Source organism: Leopardus geoffroyi, chromosome B4 (assembly GCF_018350155.1).
Source record: "Leopardus geoffroyi isolate Oge1 chromosome B4, O.geoffroyi_Oge1_pat1.0, whole genome shotgun sequence".
In the NCBI taxonomy this organism is placed as follows: Eukaryota; Metazoa; Chordata; class Mammalia; order Carnivora; family Felidae; genus Leopardus; species Leopardus geoffroyi.
Genome location: NC_059341.1, coordinates 126,661,682 through 126,686,558, shown reverse-complemented (window position 1 = coordinate 126,686,558; position 24,877 = coordinate 126,661,682). Strand labels below are relative to the sequence as shown.

Here is a 24,877-nt window from a genome sequence, read left to right as displayed (position 1 = left end):
AGCTGATAGTGACTGAAAGATCCCTTTAACTAGGAGAAAGTGTTCCACTAGCAGATTGCCAATTAATAAAACGGGCAGGATATGAAAGCGTGACTCGTGGACTGGCGTCTGGTTCCAGGGAGTACGTACAATGCAGCTCCGACACACAGCCTTCACTTGGAGCGCTGAGTGACCCAGGTCACCCTCGCCAATTCCACACACGTCTACCTGGCTTCTTGCTCGGAACCTTGTCACAACACAGCCATATTCATGGAAGGTTAGGTCTTTCTTAGTAGCACAATAAGATGGTGTGTGGAAACCTGTACTTTATCAACAACTTAAAGAACCTTAGATTTAAGAAACACCTCTGCTGGGGTTTCACGACTAAAGTGAGCTTTCTCTTATGTACAAGGTGAGGCTTTCAGTCTGTGCTTTGTGCTCATCTTGGTCTCCTTGGTAGTGACAGAAAAATGACTTTCTCTCATTTTCTCACTCTGTTCACTGGGGGCAGACGGTTGGTAGTGAAAAGTAGACAGCAAATCTTCCAGGCTGGCTAGAATATGTAGTGTGTTAATTCTGGGCTGCTGTCTTCCACTATCCATATGGACTAACGGATGAACGGCACTAAAATAATACTTTAGAACGTTCACACAGAATCCCTGAGATGTATACAGTCTTCAGCAATGGCTCCTACTTAAAATGGGATAGCACGACTTTTAGTTACCAGCAGCCGAGACTGCATGGAATTAAAATGACTCCGAGAAGTCCAACTCAAAGTGCTAGGTCTGCTTTACAGACCTGGGCCTCTGCTGTGGGTCTTCTCCCTCTGCTGGCCTTATTCCTTTTGGGAGTTTTCATCTAGACCTAGCTTGGTACTTCTACAGCTATTTCAGCGTCCAAAGAGAAACGTGGTCATGTAATGTGCCAACTCTGAATGTACTTTTATCTTGATGCTTTTCTTCCCAGTCAGGTGTTTTATAGTAACAAACAGTAACAAAGGCTTTTTTTTTTTTTTTTTTTATTACTTAAGATATTCAGTGGCCTTTGTCTTCCTAGCGTCAGCAGTAACGTCAGAGGATTGTATCCAAGGAGCTAAATGTGCAGGACCCAGGGTCAGAGCAGCTGAATACACCAACCTCAGAAAACACAGACAATGAATTGCAAATGACACTCAAAACAAAACGAGAAAAAAAACCTTCACACAGAAAACTACAAAAGAACTCTACAGACACTGAATTGGCTTTCTGTACACACTGATCCTGCTTAACTGTGTGTGGTAACTAACCAAACGTTGCAGATACTCATGGCCACAAAATAAAGGCTTTTTTTTTTTTTTCTGGTAGGCAGACGAGTTACAAAAATAAAAATATTATTTCTTCCCTTCAAGTCTCTTCTTTATTTAAAAAAAAAAAAAAAAAAGATTCACCAAGTGGAGATAGATTCGTAGCCCTTTCTGTTTCAATGTTCAAACACAAGCAAAGAGTGGCATTAGCGATGAAGTGATTAGTCTTCCGTTAATTCTGCTGAAGGTTCTACACAAAAGGTGTATTGTTTCAGCCAGGATTCACATCATGAAACAAAATGGTTTGGTAAACCCAATAGAAGTGATAGCCCTTTCATGACACACAAGGTTCAGTACTGTATATTTCAACTTGTTAGCAAGTCACAACCACAAGCGGGAAATCAGCCTACACTGCTGCTGAGGATGAATGGGAAAGGCGAAATTGATGAGCCTCGGCTTAGATTTTCCCACTGGGAATTATTCTGAACTGTCCAGGCATTATGTCATTCAGGTAAATGGCTGCAGGACAACATGTTTTGCCAAACAAAGCGCAATATAAAAACTCGAAAAGAAACATACACTATCTGGGATGAGATGTAGGATTCCTTAATTGTCAAGCTACGGTCAGTTGCAGCTGATTGCTGGCAACTGGGAAGCTAAATGCTTTCTGGTGGTTACTCAAAGGCAATGCAAAAACCTTTCAGTTTCTTTACGAAGCTCCTTGTATCATACTTTAAACCAGAAATGACATACCATATTGATGTCACAGACATAAATGAAAATAGAACTTATTAAACTCACTAGGATTTAAAAAACATTTTTAAATGATTTTTAAGAAACATTTCAGAAAAAGTTTATAAGCAAAACTTTTTCTTGTTTTGGCCTGGTATCTTCACCATATCACCTTCAAGATAAAACCAAAAATTGCTAATATGTGGTGCTCCTCCCAGTATGCCACCATACCCATATTAGGCTAAACACCCATACCAAAGCACCAAGATGCCCCATGCAACGCTTGCTTCTATTTTCATGCCTGTGAAAAATACTCAGGGTCTTTCAAGACCTGGTTCAATTCCATTCTTCGGAAACAACCTACTCTCTAACCTCTAGTGACCTTTCAGCTCTCATTCCCTAAGATTCCAGCTGTTGGTCAACTCCAGCACCTATCACATATCTTGAACTATAGTTGTTCTTGTTGGGCTCTCCTACTAGACTGTGAACACCTTGAGGACAGGGCTCTGTCTCACCTCGCCATGTTCAGGTCCCAGACTCACTGTCTGGTCTACACATGATGTTCAACAAGTGTTATGGATGGAGAACAGATAAATTAATAGATACATGGAGGAGAGAGGAAAGAAAATGGAAGAAAAACGAATTCAGAAATTTGTATGACATGAACTGGTGTTTCAGAAGCTATGGGAGCAAGGATGAGGATGTAATGGGTGCAAGGACTGTCACCCTGACCATCACTAGCACATTCTAATATATACCATGCATCTTCGGCTCTCTTCCTCCCTCTCTTCCCTCCACCTTGTGTTTTTCTGCTCTTTCTTCCATTTCTTCTGGTTCACAACTGACATTTTATGGAGCTTTTCTCTTCATGTTTACCGCCTTGTCATTCTGTGACATCTATCATATATCTCCTTGTTTGGTCAAAGGAACAAGTTCAGAGAGGTTTTCTCTATTTCTGTTTATGCTTCAAACATGGCGGGGCACCTGTAAGCCCTGCAGAGTTCACAGGCAACCCTCTGAGGTCAGTAACACTCAGGAATTAGCAATGTCTGACTTAACCAAACATTTCATACTACTGGAGTAAGGATAAAGATTTAAGCCTTTTTCCAAGTATTTGCAACCAAGTTCAAGAAGGAAATCTTACCCATGGCTTGTTTCCCCATGGCACATTGGTATGTGTTTCTTGGGGACTGGTTATGATGAGGGTATGGGATGAGGCCAGCACAAACGCCAAGAAGAGTGAAGGGCTCAATCTCCAAGTGGGTGGTATCTCTGTTAATTAAAAATTAGACATCTAAGACACCAAGGACTAGAACAAATAGCTCTTAAAGAGTATAAAAATATTACTATCAAGGTCCCAATGGGGGTGCCTGGGTGGCTTAGTCAGTTCAGCGTCTGACTCTTGATTTCAGCTTAGGTCATGATCCTGGGGTCGAGCCCCACATCGGGCTCTACACTGAGCGTGGGGCTTGCTTGAGATTCTCTCTCTCCCTCTGCCCCTCTCCCCTGCTCGTTCGTTCTCTCTCAAATAAAAACAAAAGTCCCCCAAGGACCTAGATAATAAAATTTATAAGTCTATATGAATATAAAAATTTATACACAAATACATGTAATTTATATAAAACCTCAATGTTTGCTGCTAGTAAAACTGATAAAAATAAAATATAATAAAATGAATTATTTTTTTCAGTAATAGAAACTTATTACTTATAGAAATGTAAAAGAAGGGAGATAGTACAAAATGCCCCTGTAAGAAAATAAAACATTATTACATACTAATAACAATAACCCTTATAAAGAAATCACTATATTGGGCATATCAAAATGCAATACCAAAAATATCCACATGGCTGAGTGCGTTGCTTTTCTGCCCTTTTCCAACTTGTATCAATGACAAAGTTGTATGACCATTTTCAAGAGGAATAGATCCTGCTGAAGAAGTTACTATAAGATGTAAGGGGACCAACACCACAACCACCAGGTAAGTGTGGCTGTTCAGCACTTGTTCAGTTAGATTAGTATAACTAAGGAATGGGATTTTTCATTTTACTTAATTTCAATTACTTTAAATTTTAAAAACTCAAATTTAAATAACTCAGTTCAGCTGTTCAAAACCTCTGAGTTATGTTTGAAACAACTTACACTTGTGAGTCTACTTTTTCAAATGTAAATGTTATGAAACCAGATCAGGTATTTCCAATGAACATCTAGCCTTCAAACTGAGATGTGCGTTAAGTGCACACCAGATTTTGAAGACTTATAATAAGGAAAAAAATACATAAAATCTCATTATTTTTATATTGATTACATGTTGATATGACAACATTTGAGATATACTGGGTCAAATACAGTTACTAAGATTAACTTCATCTGTTTCTTTTTCAGAGTGGCTACTGGAAAACGTAGATATATGGGCTTGCATGACATTTTTTTATTGGACAGCTGAGCTGTAGGTACTGGACACAAAGGAAGACTTTATCTAGTAGGTGTTAGAATCTTCGTTACTTTTGTAACACATTTTTGCAAAAATACCAGTTTTGGCTAAATGATACAGCAGCTCAGGTATTTTAAAAGGAAAGGGTAGCCAGATTGTTTCTGTGTCTTGCTGAAAGTAACAGACATCACATCCAGTGTCTGTGGTCTCTGCTGATCCTCTATTCCTTCCTCAAGCATTTCTAAGACATAATTTTAGTCATTTCAATGGCTGGGGCACCTGGGTGGCTCAGTGGGTTAAGCATCTGCCTCTTGATTTCAGCTTGGGTCATGATCTCCTGGTTCCCGAGTTTGAGCCCCACATCGTGCTCTGCGCTGACAGCGTGGAGCCTGCTTGGGATACTCTCTCTTTCTCTCTCTGCCCCTCCCCTGCTCTCTCTCTCAAAAAATAAATAAACTAAGAAAAAAAAAAATAATGTCAATGGTTTATAGTACCTGTGAAGTGATTTCCAAGATAGGCCAACCCATTGTGGAAAATTAGTTGCAATGCACATGGCAAAAGATTTCCCACTTATCCAGTCATCCATCATGGGTTTTTTTTTTTTCCCCAGTATACATATGAATTATATTCCTAGTTTGGTTGGAGAGAATGCTTTCCATGTGGCTCTTGGTTTGAAGAACACACAGTTTTGACCTTATGACCTGGCAGAACCCCAACTCTCTCAGATATGTTAGGCCTTCGTCGGCAGAGACGGAAAGGGCTCTAGGTTTTGTTTTGTTTTATTTAAACGAGAAACTGCTTATAATGACATTTTATGGCTTACAATAACAGTTCATTTTAAATGTACAGTTTTGTTTAAATATTGGCCAATTTGAAATGGGCCAATTTCTTCATGTAAATAAAAACTATGCAGATTGAAGCTGAAAATGAAAAAGGTAAAGACCTTTTCATAACAATACATCTAAGATCATGTATCTTCTGATAATTATTCAAAGTCCAAATGCTCTGATTTTGACTTCTATAAAACAAAAAGGAATACTATTATTTGAAATTAAAACCACCATAACCTTCTGTCCTGAACAGGAAATAGGAGACTTTCTAGTCAATGTGCATAAGGGCCTTAAATTTAGCTCAAATCAAGATTCTGTAACCTGTCGTTTGCAACAGCAGAAAAGTCAGAAAACAGCCTAAATATTCAACGACAGGTTAAATAAACTATTTATGTGTAGTCAGACAATGTAATATAAAGAAACTAAAGTAATATATTTATATAGGTATATATACATATGCTAATATAAAAATGTTCAGAATGATGAAGTTGGTAATGATGGTAGGTTTAAATCAAGTTTAAACATAAAGTATGCTGCCTTGGTCCCATACACTGTGAGTGACCGTGTAGGTATGTTTGTATTCCCTTAGAAAAAAATCTGAAAGAGTACATTAAACCATTAGCACTGATTACATCTGGAGGCTGGAGTTTGGTGGGATGGGGAAGGAAGGGGATTCATTCTTTTTACTTTATGCTTGTCTACACTTAAAAAAAAGATCATAAGTATGAATTACAGGATGTCAATTTTTTTCTATTTTTAAAATAAAATGAATTTGATGTATGGGTCAGCTTCGTGATTGGGCGGTACTGATTCTAATGGCTGCATTCCCTTATCACAGCAAACAAGACAGAGAAAAATCCCTGCCTTTGTGAAGCTTCTAGTGGAAAGATAAATACACAGATAAATCAATAAAATACACATTTCACAGATTTTATTGTAAGGTAATAAGCACTAGAAAAATAAAGCAGTGAAGAGGGGTGTGCACAGAGGAGAGGTTTCTATTCTAAATGGGGTCATCAGGAAAAAGCACGGAGAAGGTGACACCCGAGTGAAGACCTGGGGGAGCTGAAGGAGTGAGCCATGCAGGGTATGAGTGTTCCCGGGGAGGGAATGGCCAGCGCAAAGGTACTGAGGCAGAAGCACGCCTGAGGTGTGAAGAGCCCAGTGTGGTTAAACAGAGTGAGGGAGGAGGGGGAGGAGAGGATGCTGCAGGCACCAGGTGGGGCAGGCAGATGGTGCAGGAACTTGAAGCCTCTGCAAGGACTTCCAAGGGAGAGGGAAAGCCGCTGGGGGTTTGAGAAGAGTCGGGAAAAGACCACTTTCATCTATTAAGAACAGACTGTGTGGGAAGTAGGGCCAAAGAGTCAGGAGCCTTTTGCGAGGCCCCGGGCAGGCAATGGCAGCAGCCTGGACTGGCATGGTAGGTGCAGGTGGGGAAAAGAGGCTAGACAGCAGGGATACGGCAGAGGTCGACATGACGAGCTACGGCGCTGGATGTGGGTGTTGAGGAGAGCAGCGGAGGCTGAGCGACAAGGACGCGCTGCTATTCACAGGGTTACTACAGAACAGTTCTCTACAGGGGTTACTACAGAACGGTTCTCCTCTATGTCCACTCCGTCTTCACAGGACACTATAAAAATAGTACTTTGAGACAGTCACGCCTTTAAGGGATAAAGATTCCGACTGAAAAGCATTGTTTACTAAATCACAATAAGACAAAAAGGGAGTGGTACATTTCATCTGGTGGCAGAAAACAGAAAAGTACTTTCTTGACTGAAGACATAAAGTTATCAGGTGCCAGTAATAAACTCCTACCTATTAAACAATATAACTGAGAAAATTCCAGTTTCAGGTAAGCAGTATCATCAGTCCTGGGCATCAGACAGGAAGTTCTAGGAATGTCCTCTAATGTCCTCTAAAGAGAACAGATGCACTATTTTTGAAACATTGTGAACATATTACCGTGTTTTTGTTTATATTGCACATAAGTTTAGAGACATCCTTAGAACATATAACGTCTGGAATTCCTGCACTGACAAGAATTCAGGTGTCCTCTCTAGAAGAGAGAAATACATCTTTAAAGTAGCCTGACCTCTTAGTTCAATTTTGACAGTAATCAAATATCAAAATCAGAGAAGCAATTCCTTTCAAAAAATACACACTAAGTGTAAAATGAATGGAAAAGATAATGAAATCTAAAGACTGTTAGCATTTGGTGTGATATTCTTACAGTGGGATAAAGGATGGGTAAGGCTTTATTATAAGACAGTATACTTCTAACAGTTCCTACTAAGAGGGAACACAACAGAAAAGATGAAATGAAAAGAAAGCTCTTTCTATAATCAGAACAGGTTTTAATTATGGCTGTTATGGATCCTACTTACTTATTAATTGTATGTTCATAGAGTGCGATGTTACAATCATTTTCTTCATTCACATCTAAATATTCAACCAGACTCTCGTGTAAGAAATCTTCAAAATTCCTGGGAAAATATTGGTGACATGTACATGACTGAACAGCATTTCACCGCAGTGTTTTACATGCGATAATGGAGGATGCTGGCTTTCATTTACACCCAAGGCATCTTTCTCTCCCAGAAAGTGTCACTATATTGGGATGCCTGAAACATGTTATTCTTGGATCATACAGTGATCACAAATCACTGAAATAAAAACAGTAAAACATCTATGACACTTGTCAATCTGGCCCCCACTTCTGAAAATATCTCCTAGGACTTTAAAAAGCTCCTGTGATGAGAGACCCACCATGTGTAAATCAACATATCCCTGTTACTTCACAGTGTGCTAATTTACACCAACACCCTGTGGTCCTCGCAGCACAAACTGCTAATATTTTACAAAGTCTAAGCAAATTCACATAGAGAGGAATAGGTTTTTAAAAGTCTGAAACATTTAGTAGAGAGGAATTAAGAGACTATAAATGAAAACATACTTTTCTGAAAAGCTCAGATCAAAAAATGCCACCGATGATTAAATCATATATGCATGAGTATCAAGGAGATTGAGAAGTTTTGCTTTTGGCCATTTACCTGTACCCCTGAGCCAGCTCTTCCATATGCTTATTTGTGACTGCAGGCTTCTGTTTCTTAACAATTATGTAGGGTCTGGAATGGAAAAAAAATAACAAATTCACAGTAGTTCAAGAGAAGAATTAAGTCAGCAAGGAAGTTTACTACAGTAAAATGAAGGAAGCTAGAGATATAATCAACCTGATTTCTGGACTGCCTGAGGACACCGGGTAGTCTTTGCACGTGTGAAGGGCACAGAGGCCTATTTTCTCTCCCACATATACACAAAAAGACACACACACCAGCCCATGTGTGTATATGTGCATGTGCAGACATATATATACACACAGTATTTCCCCCAAGTGTCTTAGGAAATACTTAGTTTTAAATGAAAAGGCAAGGCAAAAACAATACTCAGTAAGATTGAAAGAGGAAACAAATCTTTAATGTCTTGGTTTTAAAAACCGTGTAGATGCATCAGACCAAAGGCATTTCCTAAGATTTCACATAGGAATATGTGATCTACCACCCAAGAGGTCGGCAGCAGAGAACTGTCACTGAGGACAACAATGGCATTCTGTAGCAAAGGTCTGATGAACATCAGCTGTTCAGAGTGGCTCCATTTTGGACAGACACCGCTGGGCTATGCTGGCAGGTCACGTAAAGCTACACACGAACCGAAAGAGGGGCTACACGTTTAAAGAAAATAGAGCTTCTTAACGAGAGAATGGGTGTAAGGTAGAGAAAGCTTTTGGCTTCCACGTTCTGGTAGATTAACCTGTAACTGTCAGGGGTGATTTGCCTCCGAGGGCTTCGCCACCACGAGGAGACGCCGACACAAAGGATGGCACGCGGCACCAAAACGTCAAGGGCTGTCGCTATTTGGATAAGCAGCTCTTACAGCGGGGAGTGAGCCACCCCCAGACACTTGTGCGCCCTACCCGAAAGTCCAAATAGCTACTGGAGGACTAATGAGCACTTTTAAACAGTTAAGAAGAAGAGCTACACAATTACAAAAGGGGAACACAAGTCGCTGAGCAATGAACTGAGTGAACTTTTCATGCAAATCAACATTACCTCGAAATCCTGGCTTCCGGGGAGGGAAGCGGAGACGCTGCCACCTCATTCGAGGGTTGCATGGAGCTCAGGCGGAGAGACGCCCAAGTGAGGACGGACACGGGTGCAGGGCAAGGGTCACACTCCGCTCCCTCACTTTCTTTTTGTTTTAATTTTATTTAAAAAAACACTTTTTTTTTTTTTTAAATGTTTATTTATTTTTGACAGAGAGAGAGAGAGAGAGAGAGAGAGACAGAGCATGAACAGGGTTGGGGCAGAGAAAGAGGGAGACACAGAATCCGAAGCAGGCTCCGGGTTCTGAGCTGTCAGCACAGAGCCCGACGCAGGGCTCGAACTCACAAGGCGTGAGATCATGACCTGAGCTGAAGTTGGACGCTTAACCGACTGAGCCACCCAGGCGCCCCTCCCTCACCTTCTACTCACTCGATAAACTCTACACGTTCATCCTGCCGGCTCTACGTCATGCCATTATAAAATGACTACTAAAAAAAGAATTCATTTCTTTCAGACTATTTCATAATACACTGGATGTAAGGAAAGAGAAAACTCCTCAAACAGAATGACCTAAGAAAATGTCATGGTTTTCCCTACCCCTGATTGAATATGTTAATAGCTACAAATAAGCATCTAATGTGAGCCTGGCACCTACAAGGCACTTACCATACCTTCCATCAGTCAGCTCTTGGGATAATCCTAGGGAGGCATTATTATTATTTACATTTTTTCAGCCACGGAAAGTAATAAAGTCAGAGCCACCAAGTCAGTACGTAGGAAGTCAGGATTCAAACTCAGGTATGTCCATCACCTCAGGTTCTTTGGTTGCAAAGAAGAGAAACCAATTCTGGCTCATTTACACAAAAATGGAACTTACTAAAACAAAACAAAAAATTTAAAGGAATTTACTGGAAGTGTAAGAATTTACTAGAAGGATTAAGAATCCCCGAAAAAGGGAAGCGTGGGTGGTGGGTGGCTCAGTTGTTTGAGTGTCCGACTCTGGATTTTGACTCAGGTAGTGATCCCAGGGTCATGGGATTGAGACCCATGTCAGGCTCCACACTGAGCATGGAGCCTGCTTAAGATATATACTCTCTCTTTCTCTTTCCCCTTCTCCCCTTCTGCCCTTCTCTCCCTCACTCATGCTCTAAAATTAGGGGGAAAAAATGGTGAAATGCCCAGCCTCACGACAGACCCTAAGGATCCAGGACGGAAGGAGTAACAGGCAGTCTCTTGCATGTGTTGCCATCAGAATGAATCAGTTCCAACCACTTCTTCCTTGAGCTTTTCTATCTGAGATCCAAATCCTCTAAGGAGAGAGTGTGACTGGTCTACCTGGGTCATGTGCCTGACCTGTGGCTGAGCAGGAGAGGGTACCTGACAGACCATCCCAAGAAGAGGGAAGAGCAGTCTCCAAAGGAAAATGAGGAGGGTAACTGGAAGAAGTTGGATGCTGGACAATGGCAGCCCAGTCTCAGCTGTGACAGGCTTCAAAGCCCAAGCCCTTCTCACCACTCCAACCATTGCTGGCTCACTAACTTGTGCCCTAACACTACCTGAGGTCCACAATGAAGGGCCACAGTAAAACACAGAGGCTTATGAATAAGGTAACATCCTCAGCTGATGTCCCCGAATATCCCCCAAAGACCAGATACCCTGTCATAGTCGTCTTTGTGCCCCCACCTCCTGGCCAGTACCCGTGAAGAACAGGCCCTTAAGATGTACTGAATGACTTAATGCACCTACTTTCTACTGGGCCTAATGCTACTTCCTCATGCCTCCACGTTTTTTATTCTTGCCATTCCTCAGCATTTGTCCTTTCCTCCTTCATCCAAGGAACACAATCCCACTCATCCTTTAAAGTTCAGTTCATAGCAACAGAATACAGTGGGTAAAAAGCATGATTGTTGGAGTCAAATGAATTGTGAGGACTTTCAAGTGAAAAACAGACCCCGCCACCATCTAGCTTTGGGTAAGTTATCTACTCTCCCTAAAACTCAGTTCCTCATTGGTTAAATGAAAACAATAATTGGGGCGCCTGGGTGGCTCAGTCAGTTGAGCGGCTGACTTCAGCTCAGGTCATGATCTCGCAGTCCATGAGTTCGAGCCCTGCGTCAGGCTCTGTGCTGACAGCTCAGAGCCTGGAGCCTGTTTCGGATTCTGTGTCTCCCTTTCTCTGACCCTCCCTCCTTCATGCTCTGTCTCTCTCTGTCTCAAAAATAAATAAACGTTAAAAAAAAAAAAAAAGAAAAAAAAAAGAAAACAATAATCCAACCCACAGGGCGGAATGTAGTTAAAGCCTTACACATAGTGTATCTAATAAAATGCTAAGTAACAGCGAGCTAGCATTATTATTAGCGTGGTTGGTTGTTTTTAGTACTTATTTCTGCCTTTGCCCACAGACTGAGCTCTCTGAGGGCAGAGACAGATTCCTGTTAATCTTTGAATCCTCAGTACCCAGATGCATATTCATGAGGGGTCTGCTAACTGAATTAAGTTTATCTCGACAATGAAACAGGTTGAAGTGGATTCAAAAACAAAAACAAGCGTATTTCTTTCAGAAGTAAACTTAAAAAACTCTTTTTAGCAACTTATACCTGCACAGCCTTCCCCCATCAGAGGAAATATAGACACATCGATCCGTGAGATTTGTCGAGATGGAAACAAATTCATTGACATATCCTGCTCTTCGCATCAGTCGAAACGTGTTCACTAGCTTCTTGTGGTCCCGAATGACACCCAGGATGTTACCTAAGCAGAAAGAGAAAAATTTACAACAGGCAGAAAAACAGATCTATACTGATTTGAAATATCTACCTGATAAAGACGATAAACAGCACTGAGTAGTCATTTGAAAATTCAGTTACTGACTCAGGCAGCCGGTCCACAGGCTGTAGGAAAGCAGCACAGCCGAGCAGCTCAGGGCAGCCCTGCCCCGTGCCTGCTGAAGTAGCAAAAGTTACCCTCCTTTTCCTCACTGGTCAGCACCACGCTGAGGGCATGAATTCGAGGTCCAGACTCCCTGGGTTTGAACACTGGCTCTATCCCTTCCAAAGGGTTGATGTGAGGATTAAGTAATGTGAACCTGATCCTACGTAAAGCGCTTCGAGCTCTGCCCGGCTCCTACTAACCACTCTTCCATCATCATCATCTGTGCAATGAGGAGGATGGACTCTGCACCCCGGGGTCAGCGTGAGGATGCAGAGAGGTCCCGGGCGACACTGCAGAGGAAGAGCTCTCTCGGCGTCGGTCGCTGGGATGTACCGAACAGCCCTGTTTTGCTTCTCACCTGCCCACACAGTGAAGGACTAACGCCCCCTGAACAGAAGGAAAGGGGAGAAGAGCATGGGAGCTAGGCGGTCAGGACGAGCCTGCAGGATGTGTGGTGGGACAGGTACCCAGGCCACCAAATCACAAGGATGAGGCACGCTTGCTGCCAAGGCTCTGGAGGACTCAGAGGGGATGAAAGAAGCAAATGGAACACAAGCAGAAAAAAAGGGACCTCTCGCGACAGGCTGCTGACAATCCATCACCGAGTGGCTGAACAGAAGTCAACGTGCTGTCAGGGATGATCTGTTTCTGCAGAATGTCTCACATATTTAACTTGAACTTAAAGAGGCCATGTTGAGCCTTTTCCACTTGGGCCTAGCGGTTATCTGTGGAAGGGCAGTACGCAGCCAGTGTCTGCAACCTTACCTTTAGCTCTGGCCTGGGATCCTCAGCACCTGATGCCCCGGCCAGTGGGTTAGACTGCTTCTGTTACCATTTTTCTACCTTTAAATTAAGGCCCCTAGGCCCAAAATTGAAGTACCTTTGTCCTTTAAATACCTGGATAATAATGGCTTCCCTACTACTCCCCACCCAGAGACTGATCAGGATCAACAGGTCTCTGTGATACACTCACCATTGAGGAAGACAAGAAACACATTTGGATAAGAGAGCTCTTCCCCACATAGTAAATTCACGTCTTCTACTCCCAGGTTACTGGCTAATTTAACAATGGGTCCATCTTCCATGTCAGTTGTGATGTGTGTCATAAGGGCCAAGTTTTTAACCAAACCACATGCCTAAAAAGCAAAGGACAGTCATTTCTAAGAATGACCATTAGTAATACAAAGTACCATTTGTGTCTGAAAATAGCTCACCGCTTTGCTGGCAGCAACATAAAGCAGTACAGCCTTGTAGGAGACACTTTGGGGATGATACAAAAGACTTAAAAACGTATATCCAGAGGAATTTACCCTAAAGTAATAAGCAAGGATATAAACCTAGATTTAGCCACAGAAGTGCTCAGCGTAGTACTATTTAAAATGGCAAATAATGATGGCATCGTTTAATGCATCCTCAAAAAAAGCTGACTACATAAATTGTTATTCCCAGAAAACGGAACGTCACAGTCATTAAGAGGACACTGTCTAAAAACAGTAAAGGATGTGGGGCGCCTGGGTGGCGCAGTTGGTTAAGCGTCCGACTTCAGCCAGGTCACGATCTCGCGGTCCGGGAGTTGGAGCCCCGCGTCAGGCTCTGGGCTGATGGCTCAGAGCCTGGAACCTGTTTCCGATTCTGTGTCTCCCTCTCTCTCTGCCCCTCCCCCGTTCATGCTCTGTCTCTCTCTGTCCCAAAAATAAATAAACGTTGAAAAAAAAAAAATTAAAAAAAACAAAAACAAAACAAAACAAAACAGTAAAGGATGGGGCACCCGGGTGACTTAGTGGGGTAAGCATCGAACTCTTGGTTTTGGCTCAGGTCATGATCTCATGGTTCATGAGAAGCTTCTTGGTCATAAAAGGCAAAGACAAAACCGAAGAAATGCTCCAGAGTAGAGATTAAGGAGACATGGCAACTGAAAGCAGTGGGTGATCCTGGGTCAGCAAAAAGACATTGGTGGGATAAGTGGCAAGATTTGAATAAGGTATAGATTCTATAATCTGCAATGTATTCTGTAATCTATAGATTACAATACTGTTATCAATTTTAATTTCATCAGGCTGATAACTGAACAATCTAGGTGAGGGGTTATGGAAATTCTTTGTACCAATTTTGCAACTTTTGTGTACATCTGAAGTTTCTTCAAAATGAAAAGTAAATAAAATATTTTTGAATTTTTACACAACCCCCCAAAGATCTAAGATGAAATATGAACAAGGACATAACACAGCAAGTAAGAAAAAAAAAAAAAAAACAGTTGAGACATGGGACATGTAAAGATTGTCTTCCATTCTTCAAAACCATCTGCTACAGTGATGCACAAGTTAGCTGAAGCCATCTCCGGGAAATTCAGTGCTCCAAAGCTCAAGAAGTAGAAGTTATGCAAATGTGACAAGCTGCATAATTGTACTGTGCATTTCCATAGGGTTTAAGATAAATTAGGAGACGGATGATAATTTTCTAAAAAATTGTAACTCTGCCTGGCCTTCTATTTTCACCTCTCCCAAGTCATAACAAATTCCTACTCTTTGGAACTTACATCTTTTACATGTAATAACTAATGTATTTATTCATTCAGCATATATCTAAGGGGCCTCTACTGTGGACGAGGCTCTGTGCTAGGAACTTGTGGTAGAATGTGAACCTGATGAGGTTCTTTCCTCCGGAAACTCACAGCTCACAACGAACAGAATCGGGTAAAACCAGTAATGGTCAGCATGAAGGAGAAAGGGCCGTGATGCAGAAATGGTGATGCTGGGGGAGCAAACCTATTTAAGCTGCTTGGTTCTGTGCTCTCTGTTGGCTGCCCTGGCAAAAACCTGATGCCCGCCAAGCACACCTAAGGAAAATAAGGAGTTGTTTATAAAATGAGATCCTCATGAATAAAGATGATGGGCCTCCCAATTTTCCCTCACATTCTCATCCCCTCTTCATTGCATGGTTTGATTCTTGGGATAAGCTAAAACAAGAAAATTGGGATCATATTTCTATTTAGGTGAGGTACTAAATCGAATGTCTCTGTAGATACTGGTTTTGGAATGACACTGATGTCGTCCTGACAGGCTGCATCAATTTTTTCTCTGCCAGAGAGTGACTGACCCAAAAAAAGGATATGGCCTGGGGGGGACAGGGGCAGAATTAGAACACCACCAACAGATATTACCTCTGACACAGCAGAGACTCGTTAGATCCCTTACCTCTCCTTCAGGAGTGTCCGAAGGACAGAGCATTCCCCACTGAGATGGCTGGAGGGATCGAGGACCACTCACTTTTCTTGTTTTTTCAAACTGAGAAGAGATTCTTGTCATCATGCCCAGTGCGGATATATACGACAGGCGAGACAGCACTTGAGTCACACCCTGGCGGTCCATTTTAAATCTCTTTAGGGACCAATTTCCCTGTAGAAGAAAATAAATATATAAAAAGACCTAAGGCCACCCCTGATCCGTTTGTATGTTGCCTGACACTTTCCAGCCCCTCTAAGAAGTTCATCACAGGAACTATTTGTGAAATGAGAGCCACAGTGCATATTCAGGAATCAAAATATCACAACTGAAATGAAAATTTAGCCTGGTCACTCCCTAGGATTTCTCTAGGGATTTAATGAATATCACCTATGTCTAGCAACCAGGCCAGAATGCTGTGATGTATCAGCCTTACCATGTCATAGCAGTTATTGTCTGAAGAACTAATTATATCCTGGCAAGCCAGTTCAACCAGAGACTTCCACTGGAAGCAATAAGCTAATTAACAGAACACTAGCAACTTCTACACATATTTTAAGGTAAAAGTAGCTGGAAGCTCAAAGAGATAATTTCATGTTGGAATGTGTCATTATTTGGATGTCTTCCAAAATCTGTCTTAATTAGAGGAAAATATACTAATAGAAAAGGACCAGAAAAATGATTCCAATAGCAGTTATCAGGGATAATGAATAAACTGTAAGCTTCTTAATCAAGGCTAAAAACTGCATATATATTCATATGAAGAAATATCATGTATCCTCTGTGGCTGTCATGTCAATTTTAAAATAGATTCACAGGAAATAAATCTTCAACATTAAATTTAGTTTATCTCCTTTGCATTCAATATACTGAATCATATTAAATCTATCACCTTATAGTTGTAGCAAATAAACATATACATTAAATATTCTGAAAGATAATTTAAAGATGAAGGTTAGCAATAATTAAATTTTCAATTCATGGTAACATGAACTAGCAGTAGAAAAGAGTATGTGTAGGAAAGTAAAGTAGAAAATGTCAAAAAATCACTGACTCAATAATCTGAGTCAAAAGAAAGGACTACATCTGCTAAACGGTGAGTCTTCATTTTTCTTTTGAGAATCTGATGAAAGCTGTGTCTGTTCTCTTGGGAAAAATGCATGTAGGACCATGAACACAAAATTTTAAAACATTTCACTTACAGGGGAGCTCACAGATCCCAAGCTAAAAACTCTAACGGAGAAAAACTGCTAGAGTTTCAGAAGGAGATAAGGTGATCTGTTTGAATTAAAATGTGTGACTCTGGGGCAGTTCCCTCACGAACTAACGTTTAATCATCATTACAGTAAAGATCTATCACTGCAGAAACTTTGAGTTCTTGGTAACATGGAAAAGAGTTAAATTCTAGGAAGAAGCTCTGTACATTTTACAAAGCAAAGAAACAGAGCAAACACATTTATTCCACAAGTTTTTGCATTGCTTCGTCAGTGAACTCCTTTTCTGCTCTGAATGAGGGTAAACTAGCAAATGGACTGATGCCCAGAGAGTAGGTGTGAGGAAGGTAAATAAATATTCCACACAGAGCTAAAATAAGGCAGCAGCTGCTGGCAAACGGGAAGTAGATGGGAAGTGAAGCCAGGTGTCCAACAAGAGGATTTGTTCTAGTCTTCTGCATGAGTATTACAAGAAGGGAGAGGAGAGAAACAGACAAGGAGACTAAAAATTGCTCTTCTGAGAAAACGTATTTGTTGCAAATATTCTACTTACAGTAACACAGAATTTAGGAAGAGAACACAAGTTTTTCTGGCTGCCTACAGACTGGGGTACACCTACAACAAGGCTTTTTCAAATAAGCAGGCTATCTCTGGGAGGTAGAGCCGTGTCCCTAAGGGGTAAAAGAACTACTCCATAAAGCATTCAGGACCTGAAAATCATGGGTCAGAAAGTGAGGAAAAGTAATTCTAACTGATGTGCGTTCAAGTGCTCTTTGGAGGCTTCTCTTCAAATGTCCAGGGAGCTACTTTCACACAAGTTCGGGCCACACGAGTTTAATGTGCCTAAATAGGCACAAAGGCCCAGTTCGTGTCAAGTTAGAGGTAGCTGTCACGGCAAGGACAGTTCACACAGACCCGCCTGCTAGTTTCTAAAGACAAGAACTGAAGCAAGTCTGCCACTAATTCTGTCATTGTTAAAGGAATCGACGTGTTCTAGCACATTATCCTTTTGTCGGGGCAAACTCCCATCTATAAAACTAATTTTATGTCTGGCATACAAAACACAGCTAGACTTCATCAGATAGACCTATAGTTGTTACGCTTTAAGAAAGAGAGCAAAAACCTATCTGATAACCCTTTATGAACAGCCAGGGGCCCTGAATACACAGCAGCTACCGAGGCCTGAATTCATCACTCACGTGAGGAACAGCTGATAGCCCTACAAGGAACATAAACCTACAATGAAATGAAACATTTTGTATTGTTTTGGACAAAAACTGTCATTAATAAACCTACTTGCAATATATCAGTTTTATTACAGAAAACAAGGGGAAGAAGTATCCTTTAAAAGAAGGGCTATTCTCAGTTAAACTAAAAGATTTTTCCTCTATGTAAGAGTCTATTTTCTTATGGCCTTATAGAACATAGACTATAATTTGGCAATAAAGTTACACAGTAACAAGACTCCTAGTGATAACATTTAAATTATGGACTGTCTTTCAAGGTCAAAAATGTGTGATTTGTAAACATCCTCCAAATATAAACGTTATTTTTTTACCTACATTCCCGAAGTACTTTCAGTTTCCATTCCACTGAACAGAGGTACAAAGAAGTTACAAAAGCCTCAACAAATGCGTGGAGACTTACGGTGGAAATGGCATTCACCATGCCATTGGTGATCTGGTCCTGACGCATGTGTTTCACAACATCGAACTGGGCAGCTCTTTGCTTAGGAATCACCTGGTCTGCAATCTTCTTCATTTCAGAATTAAATTTTTTGAACAAATCTTCAAAAAGAAGTGATAAAAGCTAAAAAAAAAAAAAAAAAAAAAAAGTATACAGTGAACTTTCAAAATGCATTACTAGTCTGTATGATAAACTTTAGGTCCTTAATAAACTTTTTAAAAAAGAGACAGAGAAACTGCTGAACAATGAAAAAATATTTTAAAATTCAACTGGATAAATATGTACTTTTCTATGCGCTTATCACTATGCTAGGCACTGGGAGTAAAGCAAAAATGATGACAAAATTTCTGTACTCAAATATATTTCATTTAGACCAGTCACTTCCAGACTTTTAGATTTCACTGACCAGTGACCTAAGTTTCAATTTTACAGATAAAGATAATTAAAACCCAAAAGGGGAGTGGCAGAGAAGAATTACCATTAAAAAGTCTCACAACACCAAAAAATGTGGTGCCTTCTGGACCTCTCCTATATCCCTGGTAAAAATGTAAATTGCTAAAACTACTTGGAGGACAGTTTTCCATTCATTAATCTAGTCTTCCCTAAGCCCCCTCAGTTCCTCCCCAGGTACACCCCCACAGCAGTGCTTCTCAAACTTCTGCATGCATGGTAATCACGCTCAAGGATTGTTAAAACACAAATTGCTGGCCCCACCCCTACAGTTTCTAATTCAATAGGTCCAAGAATTTGCATTTCTAACAAGTTCCCAGGAGATGCCGGGAGCTGCTGGTGGGGGAAGGGCACCTTGAGAACCACAGCCCTACAGAAATGTGCATCAGTACAGGAGATATTCACAGCATTATTTGTATGAGCTATAAACTTGAAGTCAAACAAGTAATAATTTAGTTGGACAAATTGCAGCATACTCGAAATAATGGAACACTATAGAGCAATGAAAATGAACAAAAAATAACCACAAAGTCACGGCTGGATCCTAAAAGCATAGTATTGAGTGAAAGAAGCCACATATATATATAGTATGATTCCATTACGTAAAGTTCAAAACCAGCAAAAATTGAACTAGAATTTGATGGCCAAACTCTACAGAAAAGCAAGGATGTGAATACCATAAAAATCAGGCTAAGGGTCTTACCTTGGAGGGGGAGGATTTCAATCAAGTAGGGATATGTTGGGGGTGGGGACCTTCTAAAGTGTTGAAATTTTATTTTTCAATCTGAGTGTTATTTACAAAGCTATTTGTTTTACAACAATTTATTAAGCTGGAATTTATGTTTTATGCATTTTTCTGTCTGTAATGTTTCTCAATAAAAAGGTTATAAAATAAAAAACACCCATGTACTGACATCATCTCATTTTCAAAAACACATTTTAACATCAAAAATGGCAGAGCAAATAATCTCAAGAGAAAAACACAAAAAAGTAAATACAATTTGTTTGATAAAACTCACATCATCCATCTTTACTCATTCCTCTCCAGACCAGTGAAAACTGGACCACAGACTCACACCAATCATCAGACCAATGGTCTGGGCATAAGTCTACATAAGCAGAGAAGGATGTAAAGGCAATAGAGACCAAAGTAAAGTCCAAAACGACACAGTTCAGCCAATGCTAGAAAAAAAAAAAAAAAGTGTTTAATCCCTTACGTAAGATTATTGGAAAACAGGATTAATGAATGATTTCATGGAAGAGATGAATAGCAGAGGTGGAAGGAAAGCTAGGATTTGGAGGGAGTAGAGAGCTTAAGAAAGTTTGCAAATTCCACATCCAGTAGGACGCAGAAAGTCACACGACAACATACTTTTCCACTCTAATAACAAAAACAGATAAATCAACTACAAAGTCATACATTTCTAGGGTTCAACAGAGAGGTAAGGCTGCAAGGCACCCAGGTGAGCTGAATACAAAGAGTAACAGTCTCTCCCGAGGGAGATGGGACACATGACAGAGATGAAGTCTGCCACAGAAGAATAAATCAGTCAAAATTTTAAGGACTTCTTACAAGCCAAATGTGGGCTACCATGGAAGCTTAGATGCCTTCTGAGCCTCAGACCTACAAGAGGATCCATACCCCCAAGTTCTTTGCTGTGGAGTGCTCATGGAAGACTGAAGTAAAGCAAAAGACCGGAGAAAGATTCCTTCACTGGAACAAGCAATAACACCTGATTTCCCTGGACTTTCTCTCACATGAAGCAAAATCTTTAAGTCACTGGAGAAGTCAGGAAACCCTCCTGCCAATAGTTCCGGGCAAAGGTGACCTGCACTGAGAGAAGGACAGAAGCAAAAGTCATCTGTCCCTAAGGGTGGAGAGGAAAGCCCCCCTGCTCCCACCCTAAGTCTTACATCTAGTAACAAGCAACAGCATTCTACCCCTGGAGGGAGGCCAGCAAACCCTCTGGTCACCAATTCTAGGAAAAGGTACAAGGCCAGAGGAAAGAGGAGGAGAAGCCAAACCATCTTTCCCTGGGAGAGGAGCAGGAAACATGCCTGGGTCAAGGATTCTGCACTCGTACATGGCAGGGGCCAGATACCACTGGGAAGGGCAGGAAACTGAAAGCTTTGCTTTATAAAATTGGGGAAGAGGACAGAATACCCATTCTTACCACTCCTACTCAACACTGTATTGGCGGTACCATTCAGTACACTAGGGCAAGAAAAAAAATATGTAAGTGTTGGAAAGGAAAACTGTTATTACTTGCAGATACCATGTATGTCCATATAAAAAAAATCCCAAAGAGTTTTAAAAAAAAAAAAAAAAAACCTACTAGAACCAATGAGTTTAGCAAGCTTGTAAGATACAAGGTTAGTATACAAAAAGCTGAGAGACATTAAGAGAATCTCAATAGCAGAGATCTACTATGTTCATGGATTAGAAGACTCAGTATTTAGATGTCAATTCTCCCCCAAATCTATAAATTCAAATGCAATCTCTATCAAAAACTAGCAGGCTTTTTATTATTTTTTTTTAATGGAGACAGTAATTCTAACACTTAAGTTAAAATGTTAAAATTCCTAAGTTTATGATGATAGAAAGAAAAAAAAAAAACAACCCTTCATCTGTGGAGGTAACTAGAGAGCTAAATTAATACTCTGTAAACTGGCTAAAAAAAAAATCCAGCAAGCATTTATTCTGCCTTTTCCATATAAATTATGTCTCAGGGAAACCAAAGAGATGATACTGAAAAGTATTCTTTATTGAAAAATTCTAGCTAAAATAAGCAGAAAAAGTATCACTATTTTCCATGCCCTAATTAAACAATGGATAATGGAATAATCATCATCAGCTGTTAAATAAAACCATCAGGAGAAAAGTTGATGGGGAACTTCACAGATGAATCAGGGTCCCAAATACTGGATATTTCCCTGGAATTTCTCTCTCTCACATGAGAGAAAGATCCCAACGATCAATTCTCATGGCACCATGGGATCAAATTCCCAGTGATCAATTCCCATGGCACCAAATATAGATACAACTAGTCATATTCTTCCTGATAGGATATAACAGCAAACTGTACAATGGCATTCTAGCCAAAAAAAAAGAACTTGAATTTGATCTAGTCTCTCAATTTAATTCCTGGTTTAAAAGAAATTTAAAGGAGAGAAATAGAGAGGAATATATAGTTGAAAGTCACCATGAGGAAACCACCAGCAAAACCTAGAATTACAAAAAATAAATAAATAAATTCTAAATCAATAAGGAAAATGCAAACAACCCAAAAAGCATTTCAAAGAGGGAAAAACAGGAATGGTCAATAAGCATATGTAAAAGAGGCTCAACCTCATTAGTAATAAAGGAAATGCAAATTAATACCACAAAAATTTTAAAGTTTGCTACTAAGGCATAGAATGGAGATGATCAGGAACTCATATACGGTATAATGTACAAACACTTGGGAAACTAGTTTGACATTCTCCAGTTAAACTGAAGATTTAACTTGACTCTAGGATTTGGCAATCCTATTTGTAGAAACTCTTGCATATGGGCACCTGAAAAAATAAATATGAATGTTAATATTTTTTAAAAAGGGAAATCATACAAAGGCCTTGACTGGTAGAATGGATAAGTGTTCTTTATCATCTATATCATATCATATTCCATATATACAAAGGAATATAATACAAAACTGGAAGTATAGTGACACCCAACAATACAAATCTTAAGAACAATGTTGAATGAAGAAAATGTTCCAGAAAAAGGTACATGGTATGAATCGATTTTTACAAAACTCAAAAATAAGCAAAACTTATACTTTAATAATATATATTACATTTTTTAAATTAAAAATTCAGATGATATAATAAAAAAAAGTGCAAAAATTCAGGATAAGGGGAAAAGAGAAACAGAGTAAGGAAGAAATACACCGGTTAACGGAATGGTATTAATGGTTGATTATTAAGAATTATTAAGTCAGAGAGTGGCTCTGAGGGTGTTTTTACTTGTACCCTTCAAAACTTTATGTAACATTTTTATTTTCATGTTAAAAATTACATAATAAAGTATTAAATGATATTAAGCCATGGTAACTATCTGAAATAGTATAACCACAGAAACCAAGTCAATGGGATGTAATAGGAAGTCATAAGAACAGACAAGAACAGTTCTGTTTCCAGAATTGGTAGAGAAGCTCCTATCAGATGGGCTCATCTGCTAATAGTTATAAACTCCAGACAAAATATCAAAACTATCTGAGGCCACTGAAGAGCGTCTAAAAGCAGGCAGAAACTGGAGGAAAGCCAACATGTCTCAAAAGTGAATGGCACTGGGTGCATTTCCCGTTGTTAAGGCTTTTCAATTAAGGGGAGGCCACATTGGTAAGAAGGGTCAAAGCTACGTTGAGAAGCTAAAACTCAGAGAGAGACCCAAAGTCTTACTGGACTGAAGACCCAGAGGAAAAAGATCTGTGCTACCACAATAGCTGGAAAGGGGAAAATGACAGACACACAGGGAGGAAACCCCAATTATGTATGTAAACTTACAAATCTCTGGGTGACCCCTGAACTACACATTGAGAAGTGTGGCCCAAATCTTCCCACTGCCCCAAATCTGGGTGGAGGTTGTAACCGATTTTTCCCAATTGGGTAGAAATAAACGAAGCTGAAGACTAGGTCATTAAGGCTGTACTGGTTGTGTCTTGTTCACAGGAAACATTCGTTTGGAGCCCTGAGCCACTCCATTGCCACAACACTGGAAAGGTCAGGCCCTAGCCAAGACCAGCCTTCCACCCTTCCCACACCCTATAGCAGAGTACCACCAACTGACCTCCATCAACACCATGTAAAACAAAAGAATCACACAGCCAAATCCTGCCTGAATTCCTGACCCACAAAACTGTGAGGTATAATGAAATGGTTGTTAATTTAAGCCACAGTTTTGGGATAGCATGCAACACAGCAACAGATAACCAGAATACCATCTATAAAAAGTTCCCAAAACTAAACCGGTGGCTCACTACAAATAAACAGCAGGTACGCTTCTTCAACAATCAAATAGACACTACAAACACTTCAGTGCCTCTGTACAATTAATTGCGTTAGTTTCTTTTTCTCCCTTTTGTAGGCATTTTTTTTTTTCCTTTACAGAGAAAGAAAAAAGCTTGATGTCTTTGTAATCTAAGTCACCTAAAAAAACATTAAAGTAATATCATGGGGGCATCATATATACACTATTTACTGAAGTGGGAATTCTGAACTCAGCGAAACCATGTAAGCTAAAGATTATCCAAGTTCCATACTGACTATATTCTTGAATGTTTATAACCCATAGGTAGCTTCTGGACTCATAATGAAGAAGATATTCAAAGCAAATGAGTTTTCTCCTCGAGCTAACTGCTGAAGAATTTCCAAAGTGGAATGTGATTTTATGCTTTTCCCCCTTAAGTTAGGACATGTCCTTCCACTTTTCTACTAAAATCAACTTTGCAGAGAGGAAAGCCAGGACCTTGGACTTGAATGTACCATGTCAGAAGTGTTCTAAAAAGAAAACTTCCTCCTCTGAGAGCTTAATCCTTTCTTCAACTCAGACCCAGCAGCTTCACTCATGGAAAGAATATGGGAATGGAAGCAGGTGCAGAGGGGTGAGCAGGATGAAGAGGCCCATTGCAGCAACTTCCTGTGGAAACTGGCAAAAGGAACTTGAATAAGCCTCCTGAACAGAAGCAAATGCCCTTAACCTAAACCACAAAGGCTCAGCTCTATTTTAATTAGTCCTTTACACTTAGACTTTTGTGTCTCAAATTATGACAAAGTTTCTTGGATCCCAGCTGAATTCGCCATAGCCCCCCGATTCAAACGCAAGGAAACGCCTCTCGTCCTAAACAAGTAAAACATTAAGAGCACACTCCACAGAACTACTGCCTCATTAAATTTCTCCCCCTCAAGATTTTTGGTTTAAGAGAAATTACGTTCTCCAGTTCACAGGGCAGTAGGAAACTACAAGGCCAAGTCACA

At 40.2% G+C, this 24,877-nt stretch overlaps 1 protein-coding gene across 2 annotated transcripts in view; it reads right to left on the bottom strand.

The window, feature by feature from the left end:
* Positions 1-24,877, bottom strand: part of POLR3B (RNA polymerase III subunit B) — a 104,530-nt gene that overhangs the window by 43,183 nt on the left and 36,470 nt on the right. For both annotated transcript variants that reach the window (XM_045465699.1, XM_045465701.1), the window contains exons 13-19: positions 18,371-18,532; positions 15,483-15,683; positions 13,262-13,424; positions 11,955-12,108; positions 8,308-8,382; positions 7,642-7,740; positions 3,138-3,265 (exon numbers count right to left, since the gene is read on the bottom strand). In XM_045465699.1, coding sequence (XP_045321655.1) covers positions 3,138-3,265; positions 7,642-7,740; positions 8,308-8,382; positions 11,955-12,108; positions 13,262-13,424; positions 15,483-15,683; positions 18,371-18,532 — 982 coding nt within the window. The remainder of the gene's footprint in view (positions 1-3,137; positions 3,266-7,641; positions 7,741-8,307; positions 8,383-11,954; positions 12,109-13,261; positions 13,425-15,482; positions 15,684-18,370; positions 18,533-24,877) is intronic.